The sequence below is a fragment of the Macrobrachium nipponense genome, chromosome 22 (assembly GCF_015104395.2).
Source record: "Macrobrachium nipponense isolate FS-2020 chromosome 22, ASM1510439v2, whole genome shotgun sequence".
In the NCBI taxonomy this organism is placed as follows: Eukaryota; Metazoa; Arthropoda; class Malacostraca; order Decapoda; family Palaemonidae; genus Macrobrachium; species Macrobrachium nipponense.
Window position 1 is genome coordinate 67,002,650 of NC_087213.1, and position 19,603 is coordinate 67,022,252.

The 19,603-nt window shown below is 39.0% G+C and overlaps 2 protein-coding genes across 6 annotated transcripts in view; one reads left to right on the plus strand and one right to left on the minus strand.

Moving 5' to 3' along the window:
* LOC135198771 (sushi, von Willebrand factor type A, EGF and pentraxin domain-containing protein 1-like) overlaps window positions 1–19,603 on the plus strand; it is an 810,178-nt gene that overhangs the window by 498,981 nt on the left and 291,594 nt on the right. The window lies entirely within an intron of this gene.
* LOC135198846 (ubiquitin carboxyl-terminal hydrolase 20-like) overlaps window positions 14,929–19,603 on the minus strand; it is a gene marked incomplete at its 5' end in the record, with an annotated part of 136,553 nt that continues 131,878 nt past the window's right edge. The window contains 2 exons of the mRNA XM_064226817.1: window positions 14,929–15,588; window positions 15,721–15,858. Of these exons, the coding sequence (XP_064082887.1) occupies window positions 14,944–15,588; window positions 15,721–15,858 (783 nt within the window). The remainder of the gene's footprint in view (window positions 15,589–15,720; window positions 15,859–19,603) is intronic.

The following is a 19,603-nucleotide window of genomic DNA, read 5'->3' on the forward strand; positions in this document are numbered from 1 at the left end:
ACTGTGGTATATTTATATTTGCAAAATTACATTCCCTTAGTTGGGTTCAACTTAGCATTAACTCATTGTTAGTGCTGCTTTTGAGGCAAATTTCACTATGAAGATACATATATTCACTATAGCTGTGTATGAAATTGAGGAATTTTCTGCATTTTATTTAAAATTTTGGTGAAAATACATTCTAAAATTGTACTTAAACCCTAAGTGTGAAAGAAATTATGCTAAGCTCCAATTCTTGGGTCAAATTATGCTAAAAAAAAAAAAAAAAAAAAAAAAAAAAAAAAAAAAAAAAAAAATAAAAAAACATTGAAATTATGCTACATTTGGTAGCACTGGATGATGCCAACTAGCGGCGGTTGGCGGAAACAGTTTTTGTTTACAAACATCATATGGTCCTAGGGTCGGAAAACTGGTTTTTGGTTTGAAAAACAACAGATACAAAAGTTTATTGGAAATTTAGTGGCGAAATACCGATTCATGTCGGAGTTCTCGGAATACGTCGTGAATCCGGGTCTTACTGTATATATATAATATATATATATGAAGGAGGAAAGGTATTTTGCTTGTTTAACCCTTAGTGGATGGACATGCTCACACGAGTAGCAATAACAGGTTTTGAGTGGTGGACAGAGTCACTCATGGTAACAATATCACGTGCCATCAATTTGGGGGAATCAGGCAGGAAAGAGATGCCATTACTTCTATAGCCCATGAATTCACTTGGCAACTTTTAGACTAGCTAAAATCAACTGGGCAGCTCATGAGAGAATTCTCATGTGGTGTTTTATAAATTTGTTCATAAATATACCAAGGTGTTGCTGTTGGTTTAGTTCTTATCTTGTATGACAGTATGCCAGTTATAAATGTAATTTTACAAAAACAGTGCAAAGAAATATTAGAAAAAAACATGTACAAATCTAAAAAATGACAAATTTTCTAAGACAATTTGTATCTTCGTTCTCGGTAAATTTAAGTACTAAATATTTTACAACAAATACTTAAATCTCTTACAGAGATTGAATTCAAGGGCTCAAAATGTGGACTTGCCAACAATTTAAGAACCACATCCAGGTTCCAAGGTACCACTGCTACTTCTCTCTCTCTTGTGGTGTCAAAAGATTTAATTAAATCTGATAAGTCCTGATTGGAGGATAAATCAACTCTTGTGACAGAAGACAGAACTTAACATAGCTCTATAGCACCTGATAGTTGAAGTAGTCAGACTTTTATTTGTCTTCAAATACCATAGCAGAAAATCTGCTATCATGGCTGTAGGTGTTTGAGAAGATGATACTCTGTTCTCTCTGCACCATGCTCATAAGATGGACCACTTTGCTTGATATACTTCTTGCGCAGGAGCTTCCTGATAGTAAGAACCCAGCCAGTGCCAGAGAACATAACCCCTAAAGTAAACACCAAAAGTGAGGTCGTTTGAGCAGCCAGGTCTTTTGAGGTAGTAGCCTTGGGAAATCTGCCAGAAGCTCTACCATGTCTGGGAACCCCTGGCTTTGTCGGCCAAAAGGGAGCTATTAGAATCAAGGATACATTCTGGTGATCTGGAATTTGTTTATTACCTGCATGATCGTACTCAGAGGAGGAAAGGCATAGAGAAGTTTGTCTATCCAGTCTAGTAGCATGGCATCTGTTACCCATGCCAACAGATCTGGGACTGGGGAGCAGAATAGAGGAAGATGGTTGTTCCTTGAAGTGGTAATCAGATCAAAGATTGGTGTTCTCCACAACTTCCAGAGATTCTGACACACTTGATATAGTCTAGTGTCCATTCTGTCAGTTCTGACACACTTGATATAGTCTAGTGTCCATTCTGTCAGTAATACTTGCTTCTGACAGCTCTGTCCATCCACCAGAACACTGAGTTTTCCTTGGATGAATCTTGTCAGAAGGGTTGTTTGATTTTGCTCTGCCAAAAGCAGCAGATCTTTTGCTATGTCATAAAGGGAGAAAGTGCGTTCTCCCTTGGTTCTTTACGTAAGAAAGGGCAGTTGTATTGTCCGAGTAGATTGTTACTACTTTGTTGGATACTTCCTTCGAGAAATGTTGAAGTCCCAGGTGACCACTTTCAACTCTAACATTTACTGTATGTGCTCACATATCATGTGACTTTTGAAGACCTAATTTTGGAGATATTTTTAAGGGGGTTTCATCATACATGAGATATAAAATTAATGTGTGTAATATCCACATACTAGTATCATTTGATAAAATACAAACACAATGAATATGCATATTTTCCATGGATCTTTTAAAAAGTTATGCTTTACTTCACTGCATATTGTATGTATTTTCATATTACTATTGTTGTATTATAAAATACAAAAATAGCAATCAATGTTTTGGTGTGGAAATCAGCCGAGGACGATTGCAAGTTAAGTTTATTTTGCTGTATTGAAGTCAAATCAGAGCAATTTTCTTGCTTCTAGTTAGTGTAAATGAATCTCATGATACTCTACTGATATGGGACAAGGTTATTGTACATTATATGATGTGTTTTCAAGTCAAAATATCACTCGAATGGCGCTGAGGACATGTTTATTGCGTAAAAAATCAACAGATTGCGTTCGATACTTTCACTTGATTTAATCAGAATAATACAAGCTTTACATATTTATCTTTTATCAGTGATCACAGTAAAATGTGTTCTTTCATGCGCAATAGTTTTGATTAAAATTTTGTTTATGGTCGAGTTTGGTGGTGCAATACCAAAGTTTCCATGTTGCCCATGCACAATAATAATCGTCAGCAGATGAACATTCTTTCCTCAGCTTCAGCTACATCTAGCAGCTTAAATTTAGCAGTACCGACGTATACACCCTTGCCGATCTTTTCTCCATAGTGATTAATGTAAAAATATATCAGTCCTTTTCTATTTAACATCATTTGTAACATAACTACAGTACTTTTTTAATATCGTACACTGGTTGAAATGCAAGGAAACTGCTGTAGTTATTGGATTCGGTTTTTCATAGCAAATCAGCTGTAACAACCTTCAGTCTTAACAATAGGATCATTTCTAGCGCCTAGATGGATCCAATTAAATCGCAGATGAAAGCAAGGAATCTTGTGAGATCTGGCAATGTATGTGTATATCGGGTGAAGAGTGGTCAAGGACCATGCACCCACGCCACAGCATCAGTCTTTCTTAAAACCGCCTGGACGAGAGTTGTGGTTGACCTCTCTCGGCCTTTACCAGGTTCATTGCCCGTTTTCGCTTGTGTTTGGGTGTGTGTGTGTGCTGTTATTATGGCTTCTTCTGCTCCTTCTCGGCCTCGTCAACACGTGTGCCCCGGAACTCCAGGTTTTCCGTGTTCTCGTTTTTTGGCTTTGGCTGCAACGGACCCACACGTCACTTGTAGTACAATAACGAATCCCTGCACAGAATGCTGTGTGTGGCCTAGAGAGCAGTGAAAGTTATTTTATAGTAAGAGGGAGCATCGTAGGGTTTCTACTCTTCCTTCGTAGGAGAGTTTTTCTTCTCCTCTTCCTGATGCTTTGCCTCCTACTGCTGTCACATCCCATGCTAGTGTTGTGCCTTTGTTCCCTTCCCTTTCTTCCATCGATTTGTTATTGGTAGTATTGGGAAGCCCTTCCTCCTTGTTAGTTAATTTGATTCTAGAGAGGGAGGAGGCTTTTTCATTAATGTCTTTTATTTCAGAGTCGGAGGCGTCCAAAATGTCAGCACTTTGGGGGATGCTTGGGCTACGGGGTCCACCCTCCTTGGCGAGTTTGCTGACGCACTTCATGGATGCTTGCTATCCCCCTCCTCATGCTGTCCCGGCCCTCGTCTTCAAGAGTAGCCGAGGTCAGCCATATTGTATCCCTCCGCCAGTGGCATCTGCTTCCCGTTCAGATCGAGGGGAAGCCGTGACATCATCGTTGCTTATGACGTCACTCCCAGTTGTCTCTGCTGCGCTGCCTCGGTCGTCTATGTCGTCATCGTTTGCTGCCATGACGTCGTCCAGTTCGCTGCATCTCCCTTCCATGCCATCGAAGCCTTCTCTTGCTGATCCGACTAAGGCTTTTTATGCCAGGCGGTTCTTAATAGATTGGACTCCTTTTTAGAGGATAAGTCTGCTGCCAAGTTGGTTGAGAGGACTGGAAGCAAGTGTGTTGCATCACCCCCACCTCCTGTGAAGAGATTGTGTAAGGAGCCAGTGCTGTCTTCCTCTCCTTCTTCCCCATCTCCGCCGTGTCGGCATATCAAGTGTTGGAAGGCTAAGGACTTTGCCCTTTCGACTTCTGCGAGTGAGGAGCAACACGCCCATGTTCCTGAGAGTGTTAGTGTACCTTCCCCTGTGCAATCTGCAGTGGCTGCTTCGTCCTCTGCATCGAGTCGCGAGTGTGTTGCAACCCCTCCTTCATGCACATATTGCAGGTGCTTCCGCTTCTCCTTCTCCAGGCCCTATTCATTGCTGTAAGGATCTCAGGCGCCTGTCAAGAGGTTGAAGGTTGACAGCGTGGAGTTGGTGCAGCAGGAGTGTTTGCCTGCCCCTCTCCCTGGTACTTCCAGAAGTTCGACTCCGAGGGATTCTCATTTTATCTCGAGTGTTCAGGATTCCTCACCAACACATGTTCGTACATCTGCCCTGCATGTGCTCATAGGCAGCCATGTTAGAGAGTCACTTACTGGGAGAGTGTGTAGTGATGTCTCTAGTATTGTGGTTGGTTCGTTGCAGGAGTTGGCACTTGGATGCAGCCCAGACAGGTTAGTTGGTGTTTCGAGCTGTTTGGTTCCTGGTTCTTCTGTTAATCTACATGAGGAAGGCGCTTTAGATAAGCCTGCACACTTCGCATCATCAGTCTCCATTGCAGGAGCAGGAGGAGGGAGACATGCAAGAGTTTTTGTCTTCCTTTACAGAAGTTGTCAATCTCAATTGTGGATTCAACTCAGGTTTGGTCGTCTTTCACTCCTTCCTGTTTGGAAGCCTTGCTGGGAGCTACGCAGGATCCCAAGTCATCGTTTCAACTTCCCTTATCGGGGCATGTCCAGTCGGTCTTGCATAAGGTTAACGCCTCTGTTTCAGATCGGGATGGTTCGCTTTGCTCTAGGGGCTCTGCCAAGTTGCTACCCCTGCCTCTCAAAAGGCATAAGAAGTACTATGCAACGAACTCTGCATATTTTATGTTGCGTTAACTTAACCCGGATGTCATTCATCAAATATACCACTGAATTGGTATTATTAATATTTAAAAGTCATCTGAAACATTTTACCATTATGAATAAATAAACAGCCAGTAAGAGAGAGAGAGAGAGAGAGAGAGAGAGAGAGAGAGAGAGAGAGAGAGAGAGAGAGGAGGAGAGAGATGAGAGAGGGATGAGAGAGAGAGAGAGAGAGAGAGAGAATAACTCCTTACAATATCAAAAGATTAAAATGAACTTCTATGGGCATCACTTCATCCCCTCCCATAAATACATATAACTTTTCCAGAGAAGAGAGAAAGAGAGGGCTGAACAAGTATCTATTTGTCTGTCTATCAATTCTTTGGCAGAGAGAGAGAGAGAGAGAGAGAGAGAGAGAGAGAGAGAGATAAAATAAGGAAGAAATAGAAACACCAAATGTAACATCAAATTTACCATAAATTATTATCATGTTACTGTATTAATCTTAAGAGATTGTATTAATATAATTTCAAAGTAATCTTAAACATTGGTATTCTTAAAGGTATATACGTACATACATACGTATTTCTAACACTTGCAGCAGAGAGAGAGAGAGAGGAGAGAGAGAGAGAGAGAGACGAGAAGAGAGAGAGACGAGAGAGGAGAGAGAGAGAGAGAGAGAGAGAGAGAGAGAGAGAGAGAGTTGTCCTTACATTATTTAAAAGTGAAATGGAAAGATTATTGTATTTAAAATACTTACATATGAATTTTGTAATTACAGTTATAGTATTATTATCATACATATTATAGTACTATTATTGGAAAATATTAATAATAAACATGTACCATAAAAATGATCTCATCTCAGTGAGAGAGAGAGAGAGAGAGAGAGAGAGAGAGAGAGAGAGAGAGAGAGAGAGAGAGAGAGAGAGAGAGAGAGAGAGAGAGAGAGAGAGAGAGAGAGAGATTGTATAAAAACCATTAAAATCTATGACCATTCTGAGTTGAGAGAAGGTAGGGAAATGGATAGAGAAAGACAAAGGGAAGAATTTTCATTTGAAATCACAGTTATGTTATTATTATTACTATTACTATTATTTGAAACTGCCATTAAAATTCTCTCATCTCAGTAAGAGAGGAGTTATCCTTACGTAAGTGATATGGAAAGGTTATTTTTATTTCTTTAAAATACTACCACACAAGAATTTTGTAATTATTATTATTATCATTATTATTACCATCATTATTATTATTATTATCTTAAGATATTGCTGCATCAGCTGCATTCAACTTGTAAATAGACTTCCCTATTTTTCTAATAATAGCTTTCTCTCTGCTACTACAACTGGCAAGTATTGCACCGATATTACTCATCAGGAGTAGTCAGTTTCGGGGATATTGCTTAAAATTTATTTATTTCTCACAGTAAATGATTTATTTCTTCATTTACTGTGACAAATAAATAAATTTTAAGCAATATCCCCAAAATTGACTCCTGATGAGTAATATCGGCACAATACTCGTCAGTTGTAGTAGCAGACAGAAATCTATTATTAGAAAAATAGAGAAGACTACTTACAAGTTGAATGCAGCTGATGCAGCAATATCTTTCAATAAGACTTGTTTGAAAGAGGGTCTCCTTCCAATATATTATTATTATTATTATTATTATTAATATATATTATTATTTTTATTATTATTATTATTATTGAATACTATAGCTGTTTCATAGGCACTTTAATTTATATAGAATCTTCTCAATTCTTCTTACTATCTTTTTCTTGTCAGCATGTAACTGGTGTAATAGGTTTCCTAGGGACATATAAAGATTTCAGTTGTCTTAGGTTTATTCCTCTAACGTGTTGACAGCGCACAGGCAGTCATCTATGAGAGTATACAGTAAAGTGAATTAGGATACGTTTTACAAGTATTTATAGCAGGCAAGGTCGTGTTACAATCAGTGGGCAGGTCGGTAAGCAGGGATTTTTAATTAAAAATCCCTGCTTACCGACCCGCCCACCGATTGTACACGACCTTGCCTGCTATAAATACTTGTAAAACTTATCTTAATTCACTTTACTGTATACTCTCATAGATGACTGCCTGTGCGCTGTCGACATGTTAAAGGAATAAACCTAAGACAACTAGAGTCTTTATATGTCCTTAGGAAACTGAAAATATCAAACATATTACACCTACTAGTACCATAAAAATTCATTCATCTCAGTACGAGAGAGAGAGAGAAGAGAGAGAGAGAGAGAGATGAGATGAGAGGGAGAGAGAGAGACGAGAGACGAGAGAGAAACAGAGGAGAGAGAGCAGAGAGAGAGAGTTATCCTTATTTAAGAGTGAAATGGATAGATTCTTGTATTTCTTTAAAAATACTATCACATAAATATGAATTTTGTAATTACACTTATATTACTATATTTATTTATTATTATTATATTATTTGAAAGTATAAATAAATATAGTACATATAGAAAAAGAAACCCACAAAATCACCGTGTAACGTGTTTTACTTCTAAGTATTTACATTTAATTTAACTCCACACTCGAGTACTTTCAGGCCCTATCTGTGGCCCATTCTCAAGAGATGTGTAGGTTGTCAGCCTGGGTCAAGACTGCTGGGCCTTGACCCAGGTTGACAACCTACACATCTCTTGAGAGTGGGCCACAGATAGGGCTTGAAAGTACTCGAGTGTGGAGTAAAATTAAATGTAAATACCTAAAGTAAACACTTTGCAACGTGATTTTGTGGGTTTCTTTTTCAATCTTCAGAAGAAAACTGAAAGAAGTATCTGTTTGGTTTGTATTGTACATATACATACTATAAAAATTCTCTCGTCTCAGTAAGAGAGAGAGAGAGAGAGAGAGAGAGAGAGAGAGAGAGAGAGAGAAAGAAATTACATGAACACTTAGTGGCAACACACAACAGCTCCTCCCCCTCTTGTCACATTACTTGATATATTTGACAGTTTTAGTACCTGGAGTTAGGGAGAAAAGACTGGGATTTCCTTCATTCTTACATAATTTTTAAAATCTATAAACTAAAATCTTACTAATTCGCTATAGTATTTTCTTTAATGAATTGATATTATTGCTGCTTACATTAATATTAATATTTGAAAATAGTATTTTCTTTAATGAATGATAGTTATTGATGCCTTACATTAATATTAACTATTTGTAAAAAATAGTAAATAATTTATTTATCATGCAAAAGACATACATCTCAAAGAGAGAGAGAGAGAGAGAGAGAGAGAGAGAGAGAGAGAGAGAGAGAGAGAGAGAGAGATTATTATTTTTATTATGTGATATCATTTAATTTTATTAAACTTACTAATACAGTATTAATCAATATTTATAATTGAAAATTAGTAACTTTATATGCTAAAAAAAATGTATTTAGTCATGAAAATAACATCAAAATACACTAATTAGTGATTATTTTTGTTGGAAAACCCTGCAAATAGGCAAATTTCCCGCAAATAATAGGTAGATATGGTCCAGAGAGAAATCTGCGAATCTGGAGAACACGAAAACACGGGCCCACTGTACTGCTAAATTTAATCTGTAAGTTTAATTAAAGTTGAGGAGAGAATGTTGATCCGCTAACGACTTTTATCGCGCATCGGCAACGTGGATGAAACTCTTGCAAACTTCAGTGTAACACAATTAAACTTGATCGTAAACAAAATTTGTGAGAAATGTGTTTTAATGTCAACTATTGGGCATGAACCAACACATTTTACTGTTTTCACTCCAATAAAAGATAAATATGTAAAGCTCGTAGTATTCTAATGGGATCAAGTGAAAATATCGAACGGAATCTGTTGATTTTTGTTGACTCGAACAGACTCTGTTGATTCTTGTTTACCCAATAAACATGCCCTCAATGCCATCTGCCAACGAAAAAAATAACTTAATTTCGTTCACAAACAATACGTTTTGAGGTGATATTTTGACTTGAAAATACTTCATATAATGTAAAATAATCTTGTTCCATATAAATATAGTAGTATCTTGAGATTCATTTGCGCTAACCAGAAGCAAGAAAGTAGCTCTGATTTGAGTTCAATACAACAAAATAAACTTACCTTGCAATCACCCTCAGCTGATTTCCAAACCAAAACAATGAATGATATGTTTGTATTTTATAATAAAAACAAATAGTAATATGAAAATACATGTAACATTATTGGATGCAGTGATGCAGTGAAGTAAAAGAGACATGGAAAAGATGCATATCCATTATGTTTGTATTTTATCATACAATACTAATGTGATTGTTACATATGTACTCAAATTTTATCTCTCATGTATGATGCAACCCACCCCCTTAAAATTAGCTGCAAAATTAGGTCTTCAAAAATTGCATGATAAGCGAGTGGTATGCATGTATATGGTAAATCTCTCAAGGAAGCCTCGTTCAACAGTTCGGACAGCCATTTCAGAACCAAATCCAGGTTCCAGGACAAAGTCTTAGTATCTTTAGGTTTCTCCATATTTAAGGATCTGATAAGATCTGCCAGGTCTTTATTGTTTGACATATCCACAACTCTATGTTTAAAGACAGAGCCCAACGTTGCTTTATATCACGATAGTCGAAGTAGACAGGTTCCTGGACATTCTCAAATATAAAAGAAAATCAGCAATTTCTGCTATAGATGTCTTAGAAGACGAGATGTATGCTCCTTGCACCAGGATCAAAAGATTGCCCACTTTGCCTGATATGCTCCACTTGAAGACTTCCTTCTGCGTTGAGCAATAGCTCTTGCAGCTTGGCTTGAAAAGCCTTTTGCTCGTAAGTCGTCAGACAGTCTATATGCAGTCAGAGACAGAGTGGACAGACCTTGATGGAACCGTCTGAAGTGGGGCTGTCTGAGTAGACTGGTCTTCTGTGGCAACAATCTCGGAAAGTCTACCAGGAGCTCTAGTAGATCTGGAAACCATTCAAGTGCTGGCCAGAATGAGGAAATGAGTATCATGGTGAGACCTGAACTTGTTTATGACCTCTCTCACCATCTTGAATGGTGGAAAGAGATACAAGTCTTTGTCTGACCAATCTGTGAGCATCACATCTGCGGGTCTGGGGCTGGCAAAGAGTAAAGAGGGAGACGGTGGTTCTTTGATGTTGCGAATAGGTCTAGAATTTGTTTGCCCCATAGTTTCAACAAATCGAGACATACCAATGAGTTCAACATCCACTCTGTGGGAAGAACCTGCTTCTTACGGCTTAATTTGTCCGCTAGGACGTTGAATTTCCCCTGTATGAACCTTGTTATGATTCTGGTGTGGTTCTGATCTGCCCATAACAGAAGGGCTCTTGCTGTTCTGCAGAGAGAAAAAGTGTTTTCTTCCCAGTTTCTTGATGTAAGAGAGAGCTGTTATATTGTCCAAGTGGACAGTTACTACTTTGTTGTGGACCAGGTCCGCAAACTCCAAGAGCCCCCAGTGGATAGCAGTCAATTCTTTCAAACTGATGTGTCATTCTCTGTGTTGAGCATTCCATGTCCCTGAGACTTCCTTGTCCCCCAAGAGAGCTACCAAATTACACTGGATGCGTCTGAATAGAATACTAGGTTGGGGCTCAGATAGAGTAGGGACTTCCCTTCTAACAGCCTGTGCCTGTCTTCTGATCTCCACCAAGACAGGTCCTCTTTTATTTCAGATGTCACCTGGAACAAAATCGAGTATGGAAATTTTTTCCTGTTCCAGTTTATCTTTACGAAGAACTGGAGATTCCTCATATGTAGTCTCCCCAAGGAAGGACACTAACTGTTCTACTGAGGATAGGGTGCCCAGTAGGCTCCTCCACTCCGTCACTGAGCACTCTTGAAGGGCTAGAAAAAGGTCCACCTTCTGAAGGCATGACCTCACTCTTTATGGGGATGGAAAAGCCTGAAAAGCCACTGAGGCTATAATCCCCTTGACGAATGGCTGGCAAAACAGTTTGATCCATTTCCATCTTAAACTTAGTCTTTCAGACAAAAAGATTCAGAGTGCTTACATCTAACACGGGCCTCCAGCCCCGAGGACTTGGGGACTACAAATAGTCGGTTGTAACTGGGAGTTAGCAGATTTACTACTAACTCTATGGCTTTCTTCTGCAAGAAGGATGAAACTTCTCTTGACAGGGCAATGAATCGGTCTGAATTTTCCAAATAAGCTATCAGAGCTATCAGAGAGCTGGATAAGGGTGGAACATTCTTGAAAGAAATGTCATAGCCTTCGCTCAACACTTTTACAAACCAAGGTTCCACCCCTCATGCTTCCCAGTTCATTCAATACTGGCGGAGCCTTGCTCCTACAGGTGCACGGAGGACTGTCCCCCTCACTTCTTAGCGGGGATTTTGGAGGAGGATTTCCTAATGGTTTGAGGAGTGAAACATACTCTTCCACTTGATCTAAGGAATGACCTAGAGCTTCCCCTGCCACGAAAGGGCTGAGCATGTGTGAAAGGAGAAGGGCATGAGCTAGGATTGGTATCACAAGAGCGCTTGGTTGAACAAGAGAGAGGGTCCTGTGTTGGCTAGTTCTTAAGGTCAGAAGCAACCTGAATAACTATCCTTGGGAAAAAGGTGCTTACTATCCAGAGGAGAGTAAAGAAGGGCAGACCTCTGTGTCTGAGACATTCCTTTGATGGTGAAAGAACACTAGAGTTCTCTCTTTTTTAGAATACCCAACATAAAGAAAGAAACCAATTACAGGGAACTGTCCCTGATACCTTTATCTAGGCAGGAAACTACTCCTGAAAGGTCTTTAAAAGTCCTCATCCAGCACCGAACATTCCTTGATTTTACAGCCCAAAGCTCTAACAGTCCAATTGGGGAAGCTAACTACTTTGAACACAGGGAAGATATTCTTGATAAGATGGTCTAATTCTGATGCGAAAAACATAATTTTGGCTGCATTGAAGGCCGACCTTCTTGCGGAGTCTATGAGCCCAGAAAAATCTCCCTGGACAGAGGCAGACACACCCAAAGAGCACCCTCTCGGTCTCGTAACAAAGATGTCTCCTAGTCGAAAGACACGACTGTGGGAAAAATAAAGTGAATCTTTCCCAGTTCCCTCTTCTCTGAAAGCCAAGGGTTATTTTCCTTCAATGCCTTACAAGAAGAAAAGGAAAGAACTAGATTAGGCAACTTTGACAAAACTACTTGATTATCTCTCTTATATGAAGAGCTGCTGTGAGAAGGAATCAGAGAAATTCACTAGAAAATAGCAAAGAAGTGACTTGTAGGATGTAGGAGTCTCCTTAACTCTTTCTTCTTCCTCTTCTTCAGCTGAAGAAACATGAGACAATGCGGTTTGCAGCTGGACCGGAGGAGCAGTGTACTTCATTAAGCCTAAAATCCTGTCCAGCTTACTTTGTATGGCTGCAATAGACAGATCCATGACAGCCGTACCTTGCGACACTGTAGGGAAACAGCTTCAACATCTGTAGTAGTTGGTTGCTGAACAACCACAATCTGATCTAATGGCACCAATGGGTACTGTGGCATCAATGGGTGCTCGGGCGCTTGTGGGAGCTCGGGTGCCCTTGGGCGCTCAGCTGCTCGTGGAGGCTGAGGCGCCAATGGGAGTTCTTGAAGACGAGGTAAATCATGAGCCAGTGGCCACTCAAGTCACATCAATGGGAGCTCTTGTGCCGAAAGGAGCTCCTGCACCAGTGGGAACTCATGAACTACTTAAGATACAGAAGGCAGGACCCTCCCACTTGAATAACTGAAGATACAGAAGGCAGAACCAAGTCCCTTTCCGCTCAAATAACTAAAGATACAGAAGGCAAGACCAAGTCCCTTTCCGCTCGAGAAGGATGTACAGGTGCCAACAGATGCTTAGGTGCTGTACGCATCTTAAGAGTTAGACCTTAACACAGAGGAACCGTCTGACCCTCTAAGCCGTCGTCATCATGTGAAAAGCGTTCTGGACTGTCTCAGAAGCTGCAAGAAAGATGGTTCTCTTGTAACACACTGCCCTTCTTAGAAGGAGGAGGAGAAGGTGACACATTACGAGTCCTCCTTTTCAGTGGACAGTGTCATCAACAAAATGCCACTGGCACCTGGGGGACAACTCCTCAGAGCTCAACCCACTCAATGAAAGACGAGACACCTCTTTAGAGACGCCTTTCAAATGGAGCTCTGTCGCGACCTGGGATTTAGATGAGGGGTGACTGCTCGTGGGCAGACCTCACTGACCTCCCTTGGGATATCAGTACAGTATACCAATTCCCAGGTGCTGGGGAGTTTGACAGAGACCTTAGCCTAGGAGAATCAGCGGGATGGACAGCCACCTCCTCTACAACACTAGTATTGCACTCACTTCACCACCTACCTTCTCCATCACCTGTAACACAATTGAAAATTTTTGCTCTACCCACACTTCGAGGCTGGCAATAGCATGGAAGACAGGGTTAGGATTAGGTTTAATAGATGATAGAGAATGTTAATCAGAAGGGGACCCAGGGTTAGGATTAGATTGAATAGATGAGGGTGAAGGTTGATCATAAGGTAAATTAGATACATTTCCAGCAGGAATATCCTGACTAGCTACATGCTTCTTACTGTTAGCCCTTTTTATCCCTTTCTGAATTATTTAAGTGACTGGTTAAAGTTTTCCAAGCTTTATTACCCCACTGATCACATTCCCCACAAGTCAAATTAGGAGAGCAAGTTTGACCCCTACAGTCGGTGCAAACTGAATGTGGATCATAACACACTTTAATAAGTCTTGTATTGCAGCCTTTGCTGCAATGCCTAGTACCTTAAGAAATAGTATCAGACATGCCGAATTACTAATGAACTCAAAAACTAAGACAAGGTCTAATTCAAAGGCAAAATTTACTCTTTCAACAAATAATTCCTGTTTATAAATAAATATTGCCAAAATGGCTACCAAAATATTGGAGTAATTCACCCCAAACCTCCAGAAGTAAACAAATTCCAAAAACTCCTACTGTTGGTGAACACTGTTGACAGTACCAACTGGCAGAAACAATTGATTTTCAGTGCTGAGTTGGTTCCACTCTCCCCCGGTAGTGGGCGGGGGTATTGCTTACCCTAAACAATAGATCGCTACCACAAATTTCAAAATTCTAGCTGCCGACGGATGGAAACTATAGCTATGTAACTACTTGGTAAATTGCATGCATAAAATTAACGGTTCATCAACACTGACACCATCATCCTTAAGGGGTTCCTGGCTAACTAATGACTTACTAATTCATCTAGCAGTCATCTTCCTTTCCCTTGCCAATTTACTTAAATGTAACTTTAACTTTTTCCATTTCTTAGACTCAGTCCTTACACTTGCTACATCTTACTTCTATTGAACACAGCTGTTGTCTGCAATCTGTGCACATAGTATGTGAATTATAACATTCTTTCATCAGCTGAGTATTACAGCCCTTGCTGCAATACCTAAAGTTTGAAGAACTCGAGTCCAACATCATAGTCAAGTCCGAAAACCTTCATAATTGGGAATAAGTCAACTAATCAAATTAACACAAATTCAGTAATAATAATAGGGCTAACTCTATCTAAATATGCCGTTAAGGCTATACAATCCAAGAATACTTCACCAAACACGATAAAAATGTCAATCAAGAGTATGAATTTCAAAACAAAGCTGGAGCTAACAACTGTAGTACAGCCATCAGCCAGCAGAAAGAAATCGAAGCCATTTTTGCTAGTTATTCCTCTCTTCCCTGAAAGTGGGCAGGGCTAGTCACCTAGCCACTAGAACATAGTGTGACCCATGAATTTCAACATTCTAGCTGCCAATTCTAGAAACTTTTAGCTATGTAATTGCTAGGTAAGTTACTTATATAAAAATAACCTTACCTCACAAGCAGATAATGTTCTTTGGCGATTTGCACATGCTTGAACAGAAGGCGAGGCTGACTGACAACTTTTTGGTAAATTATCATTACTAAGGGATCTTGCCCCAGGTTGAAGCTGCTCTGATTTCTGAGGATCAGGCCTGACTCCTTCAACACGATCTGTTCGCCTGGCAGTTCCAGGAGGATTACCATACCTCACAAATAACTCAGGACCACCTCCATAAATTTCATGGAAGAAATACCACATTTCCTCTGAAATCTGAGCATAGTCAGACCCTTGTTTTAACATTGGTTGGCCAGTCTTACTGGTACATATGGAAGAATTATCAATAGGTCCAGGGGGCTCTTGTTCTCGTCCACGCACAAAACTCTCCCACTGTCTAAACCATTTCATAGAAATAGCAAAAACAATACTTGGGTACTCTTCATCTTGGAACATTTTATGAAGTTTAATAAATAGATCTAATTCGCTGCTCTGCCTATGAAGAATAGCTTCAAGCTCTGCTCGACATGTCACACACTCATACAGACGAGTACATGCTGGTCCACCTCCAAACACTTGGTGCAAGTATTCCCATACACCTTGGTTTAAAAGCATCACTAGATCTGCCACATAACTTGCCTGGCAAAAGTAGAAAATTTACTGTAATACTTATGATATAACCCAACTATTATGAAAAATGTTAAATTGAATTTTTCCTGTTACAGTATGTTGACAGATTTAAAAAAAAAAACATTACAAAATCAGATCTACCTTTTGTGGTTGGACACCTCCATGTGGACATAAGAAATCTGAATTGTCAATAGGGCCTGGTTCAGCAAATGTATTAAATTTATTGACCCACTGTTTCGACACATAAAACTGCATCAGTGAAGGTTCTCGTGATGCTACCTGTGAAATGAAACATTAATTTGCCATAAAATGTAATGTAAATAACAATAATATTATTAACACTAAAAATTTAACAATGCCAACATTCAATTAAATTATTCATATTAATCATAACATTAAATGCTGATATCCTTTCAGAAAAGTTTAATATCAATTACTCAAGATGAAATTTAATATGCATGAGTGAAAAAATATATATATAGTTTAATTTAAATTTTAACCGCTAAATTGTGTTCTCTCAAACTAGGTGAAAATAATTAGTAGTAATGTTTGAAACTTAAGGTTAGTCAAAACTCTGAGAAACTAGTTCTCTGCATACAAGCCAAAATAATTACTAACGTCTGAAAATTAAGGTTAGTCAAAACTCTGAGAAACGGTAGTTCTCTGCATACAAGCCAGTTTCATTTGAAACTTAAGGTTAGTCAAAATTCTGAGAAACAGTAGTTCTCTGCATACAAGCCAGTTTCATTTGAAACTTAAGGTTAGTCAAAATTCTGAGAAACAGTACTTGCATACAAGCCAGTCAAAATTTGAAACTTGAGGTTAGTCAAAATTCTGAGAAACAGTAGCTCTCTGCATACAAGCCAGTTTTCAATCTGATAATTCATTTGTAAGACCAATAAAGTTAGCCTCAGTATCCAGCATGATCGTTAGCCTATGGCATAAGGCACTGTACAGTAATAAAGCACTCTATCATGTTAACCTGGTCTTTGTACAGTAAAAATTCATTCATAACATAAAAAAGCTTTAATCCTTTATTGAAAAAGTGGCAATGACAATATATTTAATAAAATTTTCAGGTCCCATATATAATGCAGACAAAAAAATCTGTACCTTTGAAAGTGTTTGGATGCGGAGGAACTTTTAAATTTATTTATACAGTATTTATATCCCACTTACATCTAAATATCAAATGGAACAATATTTTTTACAGAAAATATGTACAATTAGTGGCAGGGTAATAACTGATATTTTACTGAGGTACGATCTTGGTCAATGCAACGCCATCTTGATGGCGTTGGTCAATGTCCAAGCGTCCACTCCGTATATGCATGAGTTGCCAGATGTCACAAATTCCTTGTTTTACAATCTTTGATTGTTTTTACCGGTTTTCCAGCTAGTGCTAGAAGATATATCCCATTGTTAAGACCTCAGGTTTGTTAGCTATGAAAAATACAAATCGATTAAAAAATTTTGTCCTTCTTTCTTGATAATATAATTAATCAAGACAGGCTATCCATGAAATAAGCTATTATATTTGCACTTCATGTTTGTATTATTTACAAAAATCATTCCATTTATATAAGTCATGATAGTGCATCATGAGCAGGTGCAGCTAAAGAAGCGAGCTCTAAGTGTGATCAGAATAGGTCAGCTCAATATTGGGTCTATGGCAGGAAGAGGAAGAAAGTTGGCAGACTCATGAAGAGGAAGAAAGTTGGCAAAGTTGATGAGAGTGGATATTTGTGTGTGCAGGAAATTCAATGGAAGGGTAACAAAGCCAAAGAGCTAATCAATAGTGGAGCAAATGAGCAGGGTAGGAATGGCGTTGGTGTAGTGCTGTCAGGGGAAATGAAGAATGCAATGAAAAAAATTAGTAGAAAGAATGACCGCATTATGAGAGTGAAGATATGTTTTAGAGGGGAAACAATGAACATCATTAATGCTTATACTCCACAAGTGGGCTGCATAGAGGAAGAAAAGAGCTGTTTTTGGAACGAAAAGAATGAGGTAACACAAGAACTGGAAGAGGAGAGGATTGTAGTGGGAGCAGATTTCAATTGACATGTCGGAAATGAAATGATGTCATTGAATGTGTGCATGGGGGACATTGGATCAGGGAGAGAAACCAAGAATGAGAGAGTATAGTAGACTTTGCAATGTCTTTTGATATGGCAATAGTGAACACGTTCTTCAAAAATAACATACAGGAGTGGTGGTAGATGCACACAAATATGTTTATTATGTACCTCCTTTACAACAGATCAAGACTGGTGGAAGTTAGGAATTGAAAAGTTATCCCAGGTGACCATGTGGCCCCCCAACATAGACGCCTTTGTATGGATTTGAAGATGATGAGAGAAAGGAAAATGAAAACAAATGGGGTAAAGAAAATCAAGGGGTATGAATTATTAGGGAGGGATAATGATAAGAAGAGAGAGTTTAGGAGAAGAGTGCTGGGAAAGGTTGCTCTGGGAATTGAAGATGTGGGAGAATGGTGGAGGCATAATGCATCAGTGATTATATGATATGGAAAGGAGATACAGTCATACCCCTACACACGAAAGTCCCTGCATACGAAAAATTCAGGTTACGAGGGCAAAGACGAAGATTTTTTGCTTCTATGTACAAAAATAATTCAGGTTGCGAAAGGGTGTATGTACTGTAAAGTCCGAGATTTGCCCGGGCTGCAAGAACAATTTTAAAACTTGTGCGCAGCCAACTCAGTAGACTCGCCACCATCCTCCCACTCTCCCATTGGTTCCTGATGCTAGTCACCGCTGTAAGATCCTGCTCTCCTATTGGTCAGCATCTGTCCTATCATGCCTCTATGTAAAGCGTTCCTTGACCATTTTTTGTGGCAGCGTTATTGTAAACACCTGGAATTCGTTCGTTCACATATATTTCGTTTGTTAACGTAAATTTGTGTAAGTGATTTAGCTTTTGTTGTACTGTAAGTTACTTTATCGTGTTGTGTGTGAACTTAATTACTTATGTTATTAGCCATGGGTCTCAAGAATGTTGCTGAAGTTCTTGGAAAGAAAAGGATGCTTTCTATGGATACGAAGATGGAGATAATCAAGAAGTGTTAATGTTTTCTGCCATTTGTTAGTGTGTTTAGTAAAGTTTAGTGTTAATGTTTTCTGCCAATTTTTAATGTTTCGTAAAGTTAAGCGTTCATGTTTTCTCCCATTTGTCCTCCTCCTCTGTCGCCACTTTCGGACATCGCCTCACTCGAAAGGTAAGGTTCCATATTTTACTACATACGTACGTACAGTATTTCTTATACCCTGTATACTAATACACTTTATTTACAGGTACAGTCACAGTTAGGTTAGGTATTGAATGGTCCAAATTGTTGTATTTCACTGTTTATTGGTCATTTTAGCTTTATATAAAATTTACTGTGGTGTTTTTGTAGGGCTTGGAACGAATTAGGCAATTTACATGTAAAACGTAGTTCTAGATAAAAAAAAATCAGGTTTTGAAGGCCGATTCGGAACGGACTAATTTCGTAACCTGAGGCACTACTGCAATAGGGGAAACATCTGGAATAGTATGGGAGAAAAAGGAGAGCTGATGGTTGGGGGAGGAGGGGCGGGGGAAGTGGTGAAGGGTTAAAGGGAGGCAGAGAAGAGATTTAAAGAGTCACATTTGGAGGACAGAAAAAGATTAAGAGAGAAAAAACATATAAGTATAAAAGGTGGTAGCTCCAGCTAAGGCAAGGGCATATGAAGAGGTTTATAATGAACTGGAAACATAGGAAGTGTTAAGTAACATGCTCAAACTGTCAAAAGTAAGAAATAAAAGAATGAAGGAAATTACCCTATTTAGCAAAAGAAAGAGAGGAATGGTACAGTGATAAAAAAGGAAGAAGATATTCTGAAAAGATGTAAAGAGTATTTAAACTGCTAAATGAAGAAAATGAAAGACTTGTAAGACAGTATGGACAAGTAAACATGGAAATGGTGATGGGGAACACTAGGGATGAAGTGATACGAGCCTTAAAAAGAATGAGGAATGG